General features: G+C 59.0%; 1 protein-coding gene across 8 annotated transcripts in view; it reads left to right on the forward strand.

Moving 5' to 3' along the window:
* LOC140716321 (von Willebrand factor A domain-containing protein 5A-like) overlaps positions 1-9,799 on the forward strand; it is an 88,537-nt gene extending 78,738 nt beyond the window's left edge. For all 8 annotated transcript variants that reach the window (XM_073028915.1, XM_073028916.1, XM_073028910.1 and 5 more), the window contains one exon: positions 9,482-9,799. In XM_073028915.1, the coding sequence (XP_072885016.1) occupies positions 9,482-9,561 (80 nt within the window). In that variant the 3' untranslated portion in view covers positions 9,562-9,799. The remainder of the gene's footprint in view (positions 1-9,481) is intronic.
* The last annotated feature ends 8,688 nt before the right edge of the window (positions 9,800-18,487 follow it).

The raw sequence follows: 18,487 nt of genomic DNA on the forward strand, positions 1-18,487 counted from the left end.
TCAGGGGGATATCTGTACACTGACCTGTGTCCCTCAGTCCCTCCCCCACAGGGGGATATCTGTACACTGACCGGTGTCTCTCAGTCCCTCTCCCTAAGTGGATATCTGTACACTGACCTGTGGCCCTCAGTCCCTCTCCCTCAGGGGAATATCTGTACACTGACCGGTGTCTCTCAGCCCCTCTCCCTCAGGGGGATATCTGTACACTGACCGGTGTCTCTCAGTCCCTCTCCCTCAGGGGGATATCTGTACACTGACCGGTGTCCCTCAGTCCCTCTCCCTCAGGGGGATATCTGTACACTGACCGGTGTCTCTCAGTCCCTCTCCCTCAGGGGGATATCTGTACACTGACCGGTGTCTCTCAGTCCCTCTCCCTCAGGGGGATATATGTACACTGACCGGTGTCTCTCAGTCCCTCTCCCTCAGGGGGATATATGTATACTGACCGGTGTCTCTCAGTCCCTCTCCCTCAGGGGGATATCTGTACACTGACCGGTGTCTCTCAGTCCCTCTCCCTCAGGGGGATATCTGTACACTGACCGCTGTCCCTCAGTCCCTCTCCCTCAGGGGGATATCTGTACACTGACCGGTGTCTCTCAGTCCCTCTCCCTCAGGGGGATATCTGTACACTGACTGGTGTCCTTCAGTCCCTCTCCCTCAGGGGGATATCTGTACACTGACCGGTGTCTCTCAGTCCCTCTCCCTCAGGGGGATATCTGTATACCGACTGGTGTCTCTCAGTCCCTCTCCCTCAGGGGGATATATGTATACTGACCGGTGTCTCTCAGTCCCTCTCCCTCAGGGGGATATCTGTACACTGACCGGTGTCTCTCAGTCCCTCTCCCTCAGGGGGATATCTGTACACTGACCGCTGTCCCTCAGTCCCTCTCCCTCAGGGGGATATCTGTACACTGACCGGTGTCTCTCAGTCCCTCTCCCTCAGGGGGATATCTGTACACTGACTGGTGTCCTTCAGTCCCTCTCCCTCAGGGGGATATCTGTACACTGACCGGTGTCTCTCAGTCCCTCTCCCTCAGGGGGATATCTGTATACCGACTGGTGTCCCTCAGTCCCTCTCCCTCAGCGGGATATCTGTACACTGACCTGTGTCGCTCAGTCCCTCTCCCACAGGGGGATATCTGTACACTGACCGGTGTCTCTCAGTCCCTCTCCCTAACTGGATATCTGTACACTGACCTGTGTCCCTCAGTCCCTCTCCCTCAGGGGGATATCTGTAAACTGACCGGTGTCTCTCCGCCCCTCTCCCTCAGGGGGATATCTGTGCACTGACCGGTGTCTCTCAGTCCCTCTCCCTCAGGGGTATATCTGTACACTGACTGGTGTCCCTCAGTCCCTCTCCCTCAGGGGGATATCTGTACACTGACCGGTGTCTCTCAGTCCCTCTCACTCAGGGGGATATCTGTACACTGACCGGTGTCGCTCAGTCCCTCTCCCTCAGGGGGATATCTGTACACTGACCTGTGTCTCTCAGTCCCTCTCCCTCAGGGGGATATCTGTACACTGACCGGTGTCTCTCAGTCCCTCTCCCTCAGGGGGATATCTGTACACTGACCGGTGTCTCTCAGTCCCTCTCCCTCAGGGGGATATATGTACACTGACCGGTGTCTCTCAGTGCCTCTCCCTCAGAGGGATATCTGTACACTGACCTGTGTCTCTCAGTCCCTCTCCCTCAGGGGGATCTCTGTACACTGGCCGGTGTCTCTCAGTCCCTCTCCCTCAGGGGGATATCTGTACACTGACCGGTGTCCCTCAGTCCCTCTCCCTCAGGGGGATATCTGTACACTGACCGGTGTCTCTCAGTCCCTCCCCCTCAGGGGGATATCTGTACACTGACCGGTGTCCCTCAGTCCCTCTCCCTCAGGGGGATATCTGTGCACTGACCGATGTCTCTCAGTCCCTCTCCCTCAGGGCGATATCTGTACACTGACTGGTGTCCCTCAGTCCCTCTCCCTCACGGGGATATCTGTACACTGACTGGTGTCCTTCAGTCCCTCTCCCTCAGGGGGATATCTGTACACTGACCGGTGTCCCTCAGTCCCTCTCCCTGAGGGGGATATCTGTACACTGAACGGTGTCCCTCAGTCCCTCTCCCTCAGGGGAATATCTGTACACTGACCAGTGTCCCTCAGTCCCTCTCCCTCAGGGGGATATCTGTACACTGACCGGTGTCCCTCAGTCCCTCTCCCTCAGGGGGATATCTGTACACTGACCGGTGTCTCTCAGTCCCTCTCCCTCAGGGGGATATCTGTATACTGAACGGTGTCCCTCAGTCCCTCTCCCTCAGGGGGATATCTGTACACTGACCGGTGTCTCTCAGTCCCTCTCACTCATGGGGATATCTGTACACTGACCGGTGTCTCTCAGTCCCTCTCCCTCAGGGGGATATATGTACACTGACCGGTGTCTCTCAGTCCCTCTCCCTCAGGGGGATATATGTACACTGACCGGTGTCTCTCAGTCCCTCTCCCTCAGGGGGATATCTGTATACCGACTGGTGTCCCTCAGTCCCTCTCCCTCAGGGGGATATCTGTGCACTGACCGATGTCTCTCAGTCCCTCTCCCTCAGGGGGATATCTGTACACTGACTGGTGTCCCTCAGTCCCTCTCCCTCAGGGGGATATCTGTACACTGACTGGTGTCCTTCAGTCCCTCTCCCTCAGGGGGATATCTGTACACTGACCGGTGTCCCTCAGTCCCTCTCCCTGAGGGGGATATCTGTACACTGAACGGTGTCCCTCAGTCCCTCTCCCTCAGGGGGATATCTGTATACTGACTGGTGTCCCTCAGTCCCTCTCCCTCAGGGGGATATCTGTACACTGACCTGTGTCCCTCAGTCCCTCTCCCACAGGGGGATATCTGTACACTGACCGGTGTCTCTCAGTCCCTCTCCCTAAGTGGATATCTGTACACTGACCTGTGTCCCTCAGTCCCTCTCCCTCAGGGGAATATCTGTACACTGACCGGTGTCTCTCAGCCCCTCTCCCTCAGGGGGATATCTGTACACTGACCGGTGTCTCTCAGTCCCTCTCCCTCAGGGGGATATCTGTACACTGACCGGTGTCCCTCAGTCCCTCTCCCTCAGGGGGATATCTGTACACTGACCGGTGTCTCTCAGTCCCTCTCCCTCAGGGGGATATCTGTACACTGACCGGTGTCTCTCAGTCCCTCTCCCTCAGGGGGATATATGTACACTGACCGGTGTCTCTCAGTCCCTCTCCCTCAGGGGGATATATGTATACTGACCGGTGTCTCTCAGTCCCTCTCCCTCAGGGGGATATCTGTACACTGACCGGTGTCTCTCAGTCCCTCTCCCTCAGGGGGATATCTGTACACTGACCGCTGTCCCTCAGTCCCTCTCCCTCAGGGGGATATATGTATACTGACCGGTGTCTCTCAGTCCCTCTCCCTCAGGGGGATATCTGTACACTGACCGGTGTCTCTCAGTCCCTCTCCCTCAGGGGGATATCTGTACACTGACCGGTGTCCCTCCGTCCCTCTCACTCAGGGGGATATCTGTACACTGACCGGTGTCCCTCAGTCCCTCTCCCTCAGGGGGATATCTGTACACGGACTGGTGTCCTTCAGTCCCTCTCCCTCAGGGGGATATCTGTACACTGACCGGTGACTCTCAGTCCCTCTCCCTCAGGGGGATATCTGTATACCGACTGGTGTCCCTCAGTCCCTCTCCCTCAGTGGGATATCTGTACACTGACCTGTGTCCCTCAGTCCCTCTCCCACAGGGGGATATCTGTACACTGACCAGTGTCTCTCAGTCCCTCTCCCTAACTGGATATCTGTACACTGACCTGTGTCCCTCAGTCCCTCTCCCTCAGGGGGATATCTGTAAACTGACCGGTGTCTCTCAGCCCCTCTCCCTCAGGGGGATATCTGTACACTGACCGGTGTCTCTCAGTCCCTCTCCCTCAGGGGTATATCTGTACACTGACTGGTGTCCCTCAGTCCCTCTCCCTCAGGGGGATATCTGTACACTGACCGGTGTCTCTCAGTCCCTCTCCCTCAGGGGGATATCTGTATACTGACTGGTGTCCCTCAGTCCCTCTCCCTCAGGGGGATATCTGTACACTGACCGGTGTCTCTCAGTCCCTCTCACTCAGGGGGATATCTGTACACTGACCGGTGTCTCTCAGTCCCTCTCACTCAGGGGGATATCTGTACACTGACCGGTGTCGCTTAGTCCCTCTCCCTCACGGGGATATCTGTACACTGACCTGTGTCTCTCAGTCCCTCTCCCTCAGGGGGATATCTGTACACTGACATGTGTCTCTCAGTCCCTCTCCCTCAGGGGGATATATGTACACTGACCGGTGTCTCTCAGTCCCTCTCCCTAACTGGATATCTGTACACTGACCTGTGTCCCTCAGTCCCTCTCCCTCAGGGGGATATCTGTACACTGACCGGTGTCTCTCAGTCCCTCTCCCTCAGGGGGATATCTGTACACTGACCGGTGTCACACAGTCCCTCTCCCTCAGGGGGATATATGTACACTGACCGGTGTCTCTCAGTCCCTCTCCCTCAGGGGGATATCTGTATACCGACTGGTGTCTCTCAGTCCCTCTCCCTCAGGGGGATATATGTATACTGACCGGTGTCTCTCAGTCCCTCTCCCTCAGGGGGATATCTGTACACTGACCGGTGTCTCTCAGTCCCTCTCCCTCAGGGGGATATCTGTACACTGACCGCTGTCCCTCAGTCCCTCTCCCTCAGGGGGATATCTGTACACTGACCGGTGTCTCTCAGTCCCTCTCCCTCAGGGGGATATCTGTACACTGACTGGTGTCCTTCAGTCCCTCTCCCTCAGGGGGATATCTGTACACTGACCGGTGTCTCTCAGTCCCTCTCCCTCAGGGGGATATCTGTATACCGACTGGTGTCCCTCAGTCCCTCTCCCTCAGCGGGATATCTGTACACTGACCTGTGTCGCTCAGTCCCTCTCCCACAGGGGGATATCTGTACACTGACCGGTGTCTCTCAGTCCCTCTCCCTAACTGGATATCTGTACACTGACCTGTGTCCCTCAGTCCCTCTCCCTCAGGGGGATATCTGTAACTGACCGGTGTCTCTCAGCCCCTCTCCCTCAGGGGGATATCTGTGCACTGACCGGTGTCTCTCAGTCCCTCTCCCTCAGGGGTATATCTGTACACTGACTGGTGTCCCTCAGTCCCTCTCCCTCAGGGGGATATCTGTACACTGACCGGTGTCTCTCAGTCCCTCTCACTCAGGGGGATATCTGTACACTGACCGGTGTCACTCAGTCCCTCTCCCTCAGGGGGATATCTGTACACTGACCTGTGTCTCTCAGTCCCTCTCCCTCAGGGGGATATCTGTACACTGACCGGTGTCTCTCAGTCCCTCTCCCTCAGGGGGATATCTGTACACTGACCGGTGTCTCTCAGTCCCTCTCCCTCAGGGGGATATATGTACACTGACCGGTGTCTCTCAGTGCCTCTCCCTCAGAGGGATATCTGTACACTGACCTGTGTCTCTCAGTCCCTCTCCCTCAGGGGGATCTCTGTACACTGGCCGGTGTCTCTCAGTCCCTCTCCCTCAGGGGGATATCTGTACACTGACCGGTGTCCCTCAGTCCCTCTCCCTCAGGGGGATATCTGTACACTGACCGGTGTCTCTCAGTCCCTCTCCCTCAGGGGGATATCTGTACACTGACCGGTGTCCCTCAGTCCCTCTCCCTCAGGGGGATATCTGTGCACTGACCGATGTCTCTCAGTCCCTCTCCCTCAGGGGGATATCTGTACACTGACTGGTGTCCCTCAGTCCCTCTCCCTCAGGGGGATATCTGTACACTGACTGGTGTCCTTCAGTCCCTCTCCCTCAGGGGGATATCTGTACACTGACCGGTGTCCCTCAGTCCCTCTCCCTGAGGGGGATATCTGTACACTGAACGGTGTCCCTCAGTCCCTCTCCCTCAGGGGAATATCTGTACACTGACCGGTGTCCCTCAGTCCCTCTCCCTCAGGGGGATATCTGTACACTGACCGGTGTCCCTCAGTCCCTCTCCCTCAGGGGGATATCTGTACACTGACCGGTGTCTCTCAGTCCCTCTCCCTCAGGGGGATATCTGTATACTGAACGGTGTCCCTCAGTCCCTCTCCCTCAGGGGGATATCTGTACACTGACCGGTGTCTCTCAGTCCCTCTCACTCATGGGGATATCTGTACACTGACCGGTGTCTCTCAGTCCCTCTCCCTCAGGGGGATATATGTACACTGACCGGTGTCTCTCAGTCCCTCTCCCTCAGGGGGATATATGTACACTGACCGGTGTCTCTCAGTCCCTCTCCCTCAGGGGGATATCTGTACACTGACCGGTGTCTCTCAGTCCCTCTCCCTCAGGGGGATATCTGTACACTGACCGGTGTCCCTCAGTCCCTCTCACTCAGGGGGATATCTGTACACTGACCGGTGTCCCTCAGTCCCTCTCCCTCAGGGGGATATCTGTACACGGACTGGTGTCCTTCAGTCCCTCTCCCTCAGGGGGATATCTGTACACTGACCGGTGACTCTCAGTCCCTCTCCCTCAGGGGGATATCTGTATACCGACTGGTGTCCCTCAGTCCCTCTCCCTCAGTGGGATATCTGTACACTGACCTGTGTCCCTCAGTCCCTCTCCCACAGGGGGATATCTGTACACTGACCAGTGTCTCTCAGTCCCTCTCCCTAACTGGATATCTGTACACTGACCTGTGTCCCTCAGTCCCTCTCCCTCAGGGGGATATCTGTAAACTGACCGGTGTCTCTCAGTCCCTCTCCCTCAGGGGGATATCTGTAAACTGACCGGTGTCTCTCAGCCCCTCTCCCTCAGGGGGATATCTGTACACTGACCGGTGTCTCTCAGTCCCTCTCCCTCAGGGGTATATCTGTACACTGACTGGTGTCCCTCAGTCCCTCTCCCTCAGGGGGATATCTGTACACTGACCGGTGTCTCTCAGTCCCTCTCCCTCAGGGGGATATCTGTATACTGACTGGTGTCCCTCAGTCCCTCTCCCTCAGGGGGATATCTGTACACTGACCGGTGTCTCTCAGTCCCTCTCACTCAGGGGGATATCTGTACACTGACCGGTGTCTCTCAGTCCCTCTCACTCAGGGGGATATCTGTACACTGACCGGTGTCGCTTAGTCCCTCTCCCTCACGGGGATATCTGTACACTGACCTGTGTCTCTCAGTCCCTCTCCCTCAGGGGGATATCTGTACACTGACATGTGTCTCTCAGTCCCTCTCCCTCAGGGGGATATATGTACACTGACCGGTGTCTCTCAGTCCCTCTCCCTAACTGGATATCTGTACACTGACCTGTGTCCCTCAGTCCCTCTCCCTCAGGGGGATATCTGTACACTGACCGGTGTCTCTCAGTCCCTCTCCCTCAGGGGGATATCTGCACACTGACCGGTGTCACTCAGTCCCTCTCCCTCAGGGGGATATATGTACACTGACCGGTGTCTCTCAGTCCCTCTCCCTCAGGGGGATATATGTACACTGACCGGTGTCTCTCAGTCCCTCTCCCTCAGGGGGATATATGTACACTGACCGGTGTCTCTCAGTGCCTCTCCCTCAGAGGGATATCTGTACACTGACCTGTGTCTCTCAGTCCCTCTCCCTCAGGGGGATATCTGTACACTGGCCGGTGTCTCTCAGTCCCTCTCCCTCAGGGGGATATCTGTACACTGACCGGTGTCTCTCAGTCCCTCTCCCTCAGGGGAATATCTGTACACTGACCGGTGTCTCTCAGCCCCTCTCCCTCAGGGGGATATCTGTACACTGACCGGTGTCTCTCAGTCCCTCTCCCTCAGGGGGATATCTGTACACTGACCGGTGTCCCTCAGTCCCTCTCCCTCAGGGGGATATCTGTACACTGACCGGTGTCTCTCAGTCCCTCTCCCTCAGGGGGATATCTGTACACTGACCGGTGTCTCTCAGTCCCTCTCCCTCAGGGGGATATATGTACACTGACCGGTGTCTCTCAGTCCCTCTCCCTCAGGGGGATATATGTACACTGACCGGTGTCTCTCAGTCCCTCTCCCTCAGGGGGATATCTGTACACTGACCGGTGTCTCTCAGTCCCTCTCCCTCAGGGGGATATCTGTACACTGACCGCTGTCCCTCAGTCCCTCTCCCTCAGGGGGATATCTGTACACTGACCGGTGTCTCTCAGTCCCTCTCCCTCAGGGGGATATCTGTACACTGACTGGTGTCCTTCAGTCCCTCTCCCTCTGGGGGATATCTGTACACTGACCGGTGTCTCTCAGTCCCTCTCCCTCAGGGGGATATCTGTATACCGACTGGTGTCTCTCAGTCCCTCTCCCTCAGGGGGATATATGTATACTGACCGGTGTCTCTCAGTCCCTCTCCCTCAGGGGGATATCTGTACACTGACCGGTGTCTCTCAGTCCGTCTCCCTCAGGGGGATATCTGTACACTGACTGGTGTCCTTCAGTCCCTCTCCCTCAGGGGGATATCTGTACACTGACCGGTGTCTCTCAGTCCCTCTCCCTCAGGGGGATATCTGTATACCGACTGGTGTCCCTCAGTCCCTCTCCCTCAGCGGGATATCTGTACACTGACCTGTGTCGCTCAGTCCCTCTCCCACAGGGGGATATCTGTACACTGACCGGTGTCTCTCAGTCCCTCTCCCTAACTGGATATCTGTACACTGACCTGTGTCCCTCAGTCCCTCTCCCTCAGGGGGATATCTGTAAACTGACCGGTGTCTCTCAGCCCCTCTCCCTCAGGGGGATATCTGTGCACTGACCGGTGTCTCTCAGTCCCTCTCCCTCAGGGGGATATCTGTACACTGACCGGTGTCTCTCAGTCCCTCTCACTCAGGGGGATATCTGTACACTGACCGGTGTCGCTCAGTCCCTCTCCCTCAGGGGGATATCTGTACACTGACCTGTGTCTCTCAGTCCCTCTCCCTCAGGGGGATATCTGTACACTGACCGGTGTCTCTCAGTCCCTCTCCCTCAGGGGGATATCTGTACACTGACCGGTGTCTCTCAGTCCCTCTCCCTCAGGGGGATATATGTACACTGACCGGTGTCTCTCAGTGCCTCTCCCTCAGAGGGATATCTGTACACTGACCTGTGTCTCTCAGTCCCTCTCCCTCAGGGGGATCTCTGTACACTGGCCGGTGTCTCTCAGTCCCTCTCCCTCAGGGGGATATCTGTACACTGACCGGTGTCCCTCAGTCCCTCTCCCTCAGGGGGATATCTGTACACTGACCGGTGTCTCTCAGTCCCTCTCCCTCAGGGGGATATCTGTACACTGACCGGTGTCCCTCAGTCCCTCTCCCTCAGGGGGATATCTGTACACTGACCGGTGTCCCTCAGTCCCGTTCTTTTCCCTGTTCTCTCCCAGCACACTTATCTCCCTGCCCTGGACTAACAATTATTTTAACTCTTGCCCCCTCTCCCACCACCCCCTCCCCCAGGTGCAGACCTCGTGGAGTGTTTGAACGCAGGAAACCGGCTTCTGAAAACCTCTGTTCTTCCTGGGACGCTCGGACTGTGAGGGAATCGCTGGAGAATCCGGGAAGCGGACACGTTGGGGTTTGTGCTGGTGTCACCACAGTGAACGCCTCCTGTGGTCTGTCGTTTCATCACCGCTCTATCCCTCCACTCTCGTTGTAGGGGACACGTTGGTGAAGCTGTCCTTTGTGGGGCTGTATTAATGATGGTGATGGTCACTGTCCCAGGAATGATGTGCCTGAACATCTTCTGTCCCAAATAAATCTGCTTCTTCCTTCCAACCTGCCTGTCTCGTACTTCGAATGAGTTTTCCACCTCACCGTTTCAAAGTGCGATCCGGAGTGGCTTCTTTCCCATGTAGAAAACAAGGTCGTTCGGCCAATCCAATCTGTGCTCTCTCACAGAGCAATCCCAAGTCACCTGTCCTGTCAACCCCTCCCAGATTCTGCCCCAGGAACTTGAATGTCTCAGAGAGAGACTCAGCCGGGCACGTTCAGAGAGAGACGCAGCCGGGCACGTTCAGAGAGAGACGCAGCCGGGCACGTTCAGGGAGAGACGCAGACGGGCACGTTCAGGGAGAGACTCAGCCGGGCACGTTCAGAGAGAGACTCAGCCGGGCACGTTCAGAGAGAGGCGCAGCCGGGCACGTTCAGGGAGAAAATCAGCCGGGCACGTTCAGGGAGAGACTCAGCCGGGCACGTTCAGGGAGAGACGCAGCCGGGCACGTTCAGGGAGAGACTCAGCCGGGCACGTTCAGGGAGAGACGCAGCCGGGCACGTTCAGGGAGAGACGCAGCCGGGCACGTTCAGGGAGAGACGCAGCCGGGCACGTTCAGAGAGAGACTCAGCCGGGCACGTTCAGGGAGAGACGCAGCCGGGCACGTTCAGGGAGAGACGCAGCCGGGCACGTTCAGGGAGAGACGCAGCCGGGCACGTTCAGGGAGAGACTCAGCCGGACACGTTCAGAGAGAGACGCAGCCGGGAACGTTCAGAGACAGACGCAGCCGGGCACGTTCAGGGAGAGACTCAGCCGGGCACGTTCACAGAGAGACCCAGCCGGGCACGTTCAGGGAGAGACGCAGTCGGGCACGTTCAGAGACAGACGCAGCCGGGCACGTTCAGAGACAGACTCAGCCGGCCACGTTCAGAGACAGACGCAGCCGGGAACGTTCAGAGACAGGCGCAGCCGGGCACGTTCAGAGACAGGCGCAGCCGGGCACGTTCAGAGAGAGACTCAGCCGGGCACGTTCAGGGAGAGACTCAGCCGGGCACGTTCAGAGAGAGACTCAGCCGGGCACGTTCAGGGAGAGACTCAGCCGGGCACGTTCAGGGAGAGACTCAGCCGGGCACGTTCAGGGAGAGACGCAGCCGGGCACGTTCAGAGAGAGACGCAGCCGGGCACGTTCAGAGAGAGACGCAGCCGGGCACGTTCAGAGAGAGACGCAGCCGGGCACGTTCAGAGAGAGACGCAGCCGGGCACGTTCAGGGAGAGACTCAGCCGGGCACGTTCAGGGAGAGACGCAGCCGGACACGTTCAGGGAGAGACGCAGCCGGGCACGTTCAGGGAGAGACTCAGCCGGGCACGTTCAGGGAGAGACTCAGCCGGGCACGTTCAGGGAGAGACGCAGCCGGGCACGTTCAGAGAGAGACGCAGCCGGGCACGTTCAGAGAGAGACGCAGCCGGGCACGTTCAGAGAGAGACGCAGCCGGGCACGTTCAGGGAGAGACTCAGCCGGGCACGTTCAGGGAGAGACGCAGCCGGACACGTTCAGGGAGAGACGCAGCCGGGCACGTTCAGAGACAGGCGCAGCCGGACACGTTCAGGGAGAGACTCAGCCGGGCACGTTCAGGGAGAGACGCAGCCGGACACGTTCAGGGAGAGGCGCAGCCGGACACGTTCAGAGAGAGACTCAGCCGGGCACGTTCAGGGAGAGGCGCAGCCGGACACGTTCAGGGAGAGGCGCAGCCGGACACGTTCAGAGAGAGACTCAGCCGGGCACGTTCAGGGAGAGGCGCAGCCGGACACGTTCAGGGAGAGGCGCAGCCGGACACGTTCAGAGAGAGACTCAGCCGGACACGTTCAGAGACAGGCGCAGCCGGGCACGTTCAGAGACAGGCGCAGCCGGGCACGTTCAGGGAGAGACGAAGCCGGTTACGTTCAGAGAGAGATGCAGCCGGGCACGTTCAGAGAGAGAGACTCAGCCGGTTACGTTCAGGGAGAGACGCAGCCGGACACGTTCAGGGAGAGACGCAGCCGGGCACGTTCAGAGACAGGCGCAGCCGGACACGTTCAGGGAGAGACTCAGCCGGGCACGTTCAGGGAGAGACGCAGCCGGACACGTTCAGGGAGAGGCGCAGCCGGACACGTTCAGAGAGAGACTCAGCCGGGCACGTTCAGGGAGAGGCGCAGCCGGACACGTTCAGGGAGAGGCGCAGCCGGACACGTTCAGAGAGAGACTCAGCCGGGCACGTTCAGGGAGAGGCGCAGCCGGACACGTTCAGGGAGAGGCGCAGCCGGACACGTTCAGAGAGAGACTCAGCCGGACACGTTCAGAGACAGGCGCAGCCGGGCACGTTCAGAGACAGGCGCAGCCGGGCACGTTCAGGGAGAGACGAAGCCGGTTACGTTCAGAGAGAGATGCAGCCGGGCACGTTCAGAGAGAGAGACTCAGCCGGTTACGTTCAGAGACAGGCGCAGCCGGGCACGTTCAGGGAGAGACTCAGCCGGGCACATTCAGAGAGAGACGCAGCCGGGCACGTTCAGGGAGAGACTCAGCCGGGCACATTCAGAGAGAGACGCAGCCGGACACGTTCAGAGAGAGACTCAGCCGGACACGTTCAGAGACAGGCGCAGCTGGGCACGTTCAGAGACAGGCGCAGCCGGGCACGTTCAGGGAGAGACGAAGCCGGTTACGTTCAGAGAGAGATGCAGCCGGGCACGTTCAGAGAGAGAGACTCAGCCGGTTACGTTCAGAGACAGGCGCAGCCGGGCACGTTCAGGGAGAGACTCAGCCGGGCACGTTCAGGGAGAGACGCAGCCGGGCACGTTCAGTGACGGGCGCAGCCGGGCACGTTCAGAGAGAGACGCAGCCGGGCACGTTCAGTGACGGGCGCAGCCGGGCACGTTCAGGGAGAGACTCAGCCGGGCACGTTCAGAGAGAGACTCAGCCGGGCACGTTCAGAGACAGGCGCAGCCGGGCACGTTCAGAGAGAGACGCAGCCGGGCACGTTCAGGGAGAGACTCAGCCGGGCACATTCAGAGAGAGACGCAGCCGGGCACGTTCAGTGACGGGCGCAGCCGGGCACGTTCAGAGAGAGACGCAGCCGGGCACGTTCAGAGACGGGCGCAGCCGGGCACGTTCAGAGAGAGACGCAGCCGGGCACGTTCAGAGACGGGCGCAGCCGGGCACGTTCAGAGAGAGACGCAGCCGGGCACGTTCAGAGAGAGACGCAGCCGGGCACGTTCAGAGAGAGACTCAGCCGGGCACGTTCAGAGAGAGACGCAGCCGGGCACGTTCAGTGACGGGCGCAGCCGGGCACGTTCAGAGAGAGACGCAGCCGGGCACGTTCAGAGAGAGACGCAGCCGGGCACGTTCAGGGAGAGACGCAGCCGGGCACGTTCAGTGACGGGCGCAGCCGGGCACGTTCAGAGAGAGACGCAGCCGGGCACGTTCAGAGAGAGACTCAGCCGGGCACGTTCAGTGACGGGCGCAGCCGGGCACATTCAGAGAGAGACGCAGCCGGGCACGTTCAGAGAGAGACTCAGCCGGGCACGTTCAGTGACGGGCGCAGCCGGGCACGTTCAGAGAGAGACTCAGCCGGTTACGTTCAGAGACAGGCGCAGCCGGGCACGTTCAGAGAGAGACGCAGCCGGGCACGTCAGAGAGAGACTCAGCCGGGCACGTTCAGAGAGAGACGCAGCCGGGCACGTTCAGAGAGAGACGCAGCCGGGCACGTTCAGGGAGAGACTCAGCCGGGCACATTCAGAGAGAGACGCAGCCGGGCACGTTCAGGGAGAGACGCAGCCGGGCACGTTCAGGGAGAGACGCAGCCGGACACGTTCAGGGAGAGACGCAGCCGGGCGCGTTCAGGGAGAGACGCAGCCGGGCGCGTTCAGGGAGAGACGCAGCCGGGCGCGTTCAGGGACAGGCGCAGCCGGGCACGTTCAGAGAGAGACTCAGCTTGGCACGTTCAGGGAGAGACGAAGCCGGTTACGTTCAGAGAGAGATGCAGCCGGGCACGTTCAGGGAGAGACGCAGCCGGGCGCGTTCAGGGAGAGACTCAGCCGGGCACGTTCAGGGAGAGGCGCAGCCGGGCACGTTCAGAGAGAGAGACTCAGCCGGGCACGTTCAGGGAGAGAGACTCAGCCGGGCACGTTCAGAGAGAGACGCAGCCGGGCACGTTCAGGGAGAGACGCAGTCGGGCACGTTCAGGGACAGACGCAGTCGGGCACGTTCAGGGAGAGACGCAGCCGGGCACGTTCAGAGAGAGACTCAGCCGGGCACGTTCAGAGAGAGACGCAGCCGGGCACGTTCAGGGAGAGACTCAGCCGGGCACGTTCAGGGAGAGTCGCAGCCGGGCGCGTTCAGGGAGAGATGCAGCCGGGCACGTTCAGGGAGAGACGCAGCCGGGCACGTTCAGGGAGAGACGCAGCCGGGCACGTTCAGGGAGAGACGCAGTCGGGCACGTTCAGAGACAGACGCAGTCGGGCACGTTCAGGGAGAGACTCAGCCGGGCACGTTCAGAGAGAGACTCAGCCGGGCACGTTCAGAGAGAGACTCAGCCGGGCACGTTCAGTGAGAGACACACTTGTGAGGTGGGGATCAGGCCTGGGACAGCAGCTCTGGCCACTGGTATCAGTCACCTCCCAAATACGCCGGCTGAGTCTGGGAAGATGGTTTGAGCGCACACATATAAACTCTCTCATGCGTGTATACACACACACACACTCACATATTCTCACATGCACTCACACGTACATTCACACTCACCCACGTACATTCACACGCGTGCACACAATTTTTCACACACACACTCACTCCCTGATAGATACAGAGATGTGCACCCTCACACCCAGATGCACACTTGCACATTCCCATGCAAGTTGTACGGGACACATAAGGAAACACACTCAGACTTACACTTGCAGATACGTACACACACACGTACACGTACAGTCTCACACACAGACACCCTGGCTCTCTGACACAGACACAGCGCCGGAGGTGGGAATCGATCCTGGGTCTCTGGAACCGTGGGCCAGCGACTCTGTCCACTGGACAACCGGTACCGGTCGTCAGTTGTCTCCCAAATTCTGTTGACCGAGTCTGAGAAGACGATTCAGCCGGAAGAACCAGGACTGCTCACCGGACTGAGGGCGACAAATCACCGCGTTCACAGCACGGGCACCGTCCATTCTTCCTGTAACCCTTCCCTTTCAATTCCCAACTATTTCCCTCATTAACATCCTGTCCGCGGTCACCACTCAATGAGGCCTCCCCTCTCTAAATACTGTCAGCAACCATGCTCGAACCTCCCTCCCTCAGAGGTAGTTTGTGAGGGAGAAATCTTGATTCACCTCCCTCTGGCTAAAGAAATTCCTCCTCATTTCTGTGCTAAAGGGGCATCCTTCTGTTCTGAGGCGCTGGACTATAGGAAAAATCCTCTCCACATTCACTCTATCTAAGCCCTTCACCACTCCAGAGATTCCCCACCTCACTGGAGGAGGGTAAGGACCTGGTGGAGGGTTCTTGGAAACCCTGTGACCCATTGATGTGCTACACTGCACTGTCATTGAGACGGGGGTTTGTGGAGCCCGCAGTGAGCTGATTAACCATCCACAACTGGCTGAAAACGGATTAGTCGATTTCTCAGGGCTATTGATGGTCCTTCTATAAAACACACCAAATCAGGTAGGTTTAAAGGGAGTGTGGGGGACGGGGTCCAGGTGGGTTTAGTGTGGGGGACGGGGTCCCGGTGGGTTTAGTGTGGGGAACGGGGTCCCGGTGGGTTTAGTGTGGGGGACGGGGTCCCGGTGGGTTTAGTGTGGGGAACGGGGTCCCGGTGGGTTTAGTGTGGGGGACGGGGTCCCGGTGGGTTTAGTGTGGGGAACGGGGTCCCGGTGGGTTTAGTGTGGAGGAACGGGGTCCCGGTGGGTTTAGTGTGGGGAACGGGGTCCCGGTGGGTTTAGTGTGGAGGAACGGGGTCCCGGTGGGTTTAGTGTGGAGGAACGGGGTCCCGGTGGGTTTAGTGTGGGGGACGGGGTCCCGGTGGTTTAGTGTGGGGAACGGGGTCCCGGTGGGTTTAGTGTGGGGGACGGGGTCCCGGTGGGTTTAGTGTGGGGAACGGGGTCCCGGTTGGTTTAGCGTGGGGGACGGGGGTCCCGGTGGGTTTAGCGTGGGGGACGGGGTCCCGGTGGATTTAGCGTGGGTGACGTGGTCCCGGTGGGTTTAGTGTGGGGAACGGGATCCCGGTGGATTTAGCGTGGGTGACGGGGTCCCGGTGGATTTAGCGTGGGTGACGGGATCCCGGTGGATTTAGCGTGGGTGACGTGGTCCCGGTGGATTTAGTGTGGGGAACGGGATCCCGGTGGATTTAGCGTGGGTGACGGGATCCCGGTGGATTTAGCGTGGGTGACGTGGTCCCGGTGGGTTTAGTGTGGGGAACGGGATCCCGGTGGATTTAGCGTGGGTGACGGGGTCCCGGTGGATTTAGCGTGGGTGACGGGATCCCGGTGGATTTAGCGTGGGTGACGTGGTCCCGGTGGGTTTAGTGTGGGGGAACGGGATCCCGGTGGGTTTAGCGTGGGGGACGGGGTCCCGGTGGATTTAGCGTGGGTGACGGGGTCCCGGTGGGTTTAGCGTGGGGGACGGGGTCCCGGTGGGTTTAGTGTGGGGAACGGGGTCCCGGTGGGTTTAGTGTGGGGGACGGGGTCCCGGTGGGTTTAGTGTGGGGAACGGGGTCCCGGTTGGTTTAGCGTGGGGGACGGGGTCCCGGTGGGTTTAGCGTGGGGGACGGGGTCCCGGTGGATTTAGCGTGGGTGACGGCGTCCCGGTGGGTTTAATGTGGGAGACGGGGTCCCGGTGGGTTTAACGGCATGTGGGAACTGGTTCCTCTTGGGTTTTATGGGAGTTTGAGGAACAGGGAAACTGGATCACTCCAGGGACGCACTGCTCTGTGTAAATTAAAAGCTTGCCCTGCACATCACCTTTCAACTTTTGCCCTCTCTCTTTCGTTGCCTGCACTATTTCTACCTGGGAACAGGTTCTGGCAGTCTGCGCTACGTGTACCTCTCGTAACCTCATTGCCCTTTATCCGGTCTCCCCGCAGCCTCTGACACTCCAGAGAAAGGAGACAGAGAGTCAAGGGATCAGGTTAGAGTGTAGTGACGGGGATATGGGGGAGTTAGCGATCAGGCCACGGTCCAACATGTGGGATAAAGGACATTGGACATAGGAAGACCATCCAGGATGAGGTCTGGTGTTCCCCCAATCCACTCCACATCAACGAGTCGCTGACGTGTTCCGTGATCTGAACTCCACGAGAGCAGCTGACCCCCGGGGTACACGTGTGGGAATGGCCAGAGGGTGTCTGCGAGTGGCGGCCCCTCGCTCTCCCAGCGGAAGGTCCCTGCCTTTGAGCGACCTCTCCCTCGTTGCGCATTGTAGATTTGGACTCTAATCCAGGTCTATAACGTGTACTAGTTCTGGCCACTCCTTTCTTCGAGTGTTTGTTAATTGGGCAGCCAGCGGGTAACGAACTGAACTGAAATATGCCTTTTGAGTCTGGATCTTGTATTCTGAGTTTCCGTTCATTTCCTTGCCATTTGTACGGATGGCTTTGCGCGTGGTGGGGAGGGGAAGGGGGCTCGCCGTTTCATATCATTTCTTTGAACGGGTTGCTTCCACAGTTGTTTGTTTGGTGACTGTGGGGAAGACGAAATTCAGGTTGGCATACTGCATACCAGCCAGTGCACCAGAGTCACCTGCACCGGACTTCACAGTCCCGGGTTCGAATCCGCCCGGCTCCCTGCACGCTTCCCATCCGCCATGGGTCGAACATCGAGCTAGCAACTCGGTCTCGTGAAATGCCTCCCTCAGGCATCTCCATCCACATCCACTCCCCCTCCCTTGGGCATCTCCATCCACACCCACTCCCCCTCCCTCAGACATCTCGATCCATACCCACACTCCCCCTCCCTCTGACATCTCCATCCACACCCACACTCCCCCTCCCTCAGACATCTCCATCCACACCCACTCCCCCTCCCTCGGACATCTCCATCCACACCCACTCCCCCTCCTCGGACATCTCCATCCACACACCCACTCCCCCTCCCTCAGACATCTCCATCCACACACCCACTCCCCCTCCCTCAGACATCTCCATCCACACACCCACTCCCCCTCCCTCAGACATCTCCATCCACACCCACTCCCCCTCCCTCAGACATCTCCATCCACACCCACTCCCCCTCCCTCAGACATCTCCATCCACACACCCACTCCCCCTCCCTCAGACATCTCCATCCACACCCACTCCCCCTCCCTCAGACATCTCCATCCACACCACTCCCCCTCCCTCAGACATCTCCATCCACACACCCACTCCCCCTCCCTCAGACATCTCCATCCACACCCACTCCCCCTCCCTCAGACATCTCCATCCACACACCCACTCCCCCTCCCTCAGACATCTCCATCCACAACACCCACTCCCCCTCCCTCAGACATCTCCATCCACACACCCACTCCCCCTCCCTCAGACATCACCATCCACACACCCACTCCCCCTCCCTCAGACACTCTCGATCCACACCCCACTCCCCCTCCCTCGGACATCTCCATCCACACCCACTCCCCCTCCCTCGGACATCTCCATCCACACCCACTCCCCCCTCCCTCAGACATCTCCATCCACACACCACACACCCCCTCCCCCTCAGACATCTCCATCCACACCCACTCCCCC

This window comes from Hemitrygon akajei, chromosome 25, assembly GCF_048418815.1.
Source record: "Hemitrygon akajei chromosome 25, sHemAka1.3, whole genome shotgun sequence".
Lineage (NCBI taxonomy): Eukaryota > Metazoa > Chordata > Chondrichthyes > Myliobatiformes > Dasyatidae > Hemitrygon > Hemitrygon akajei.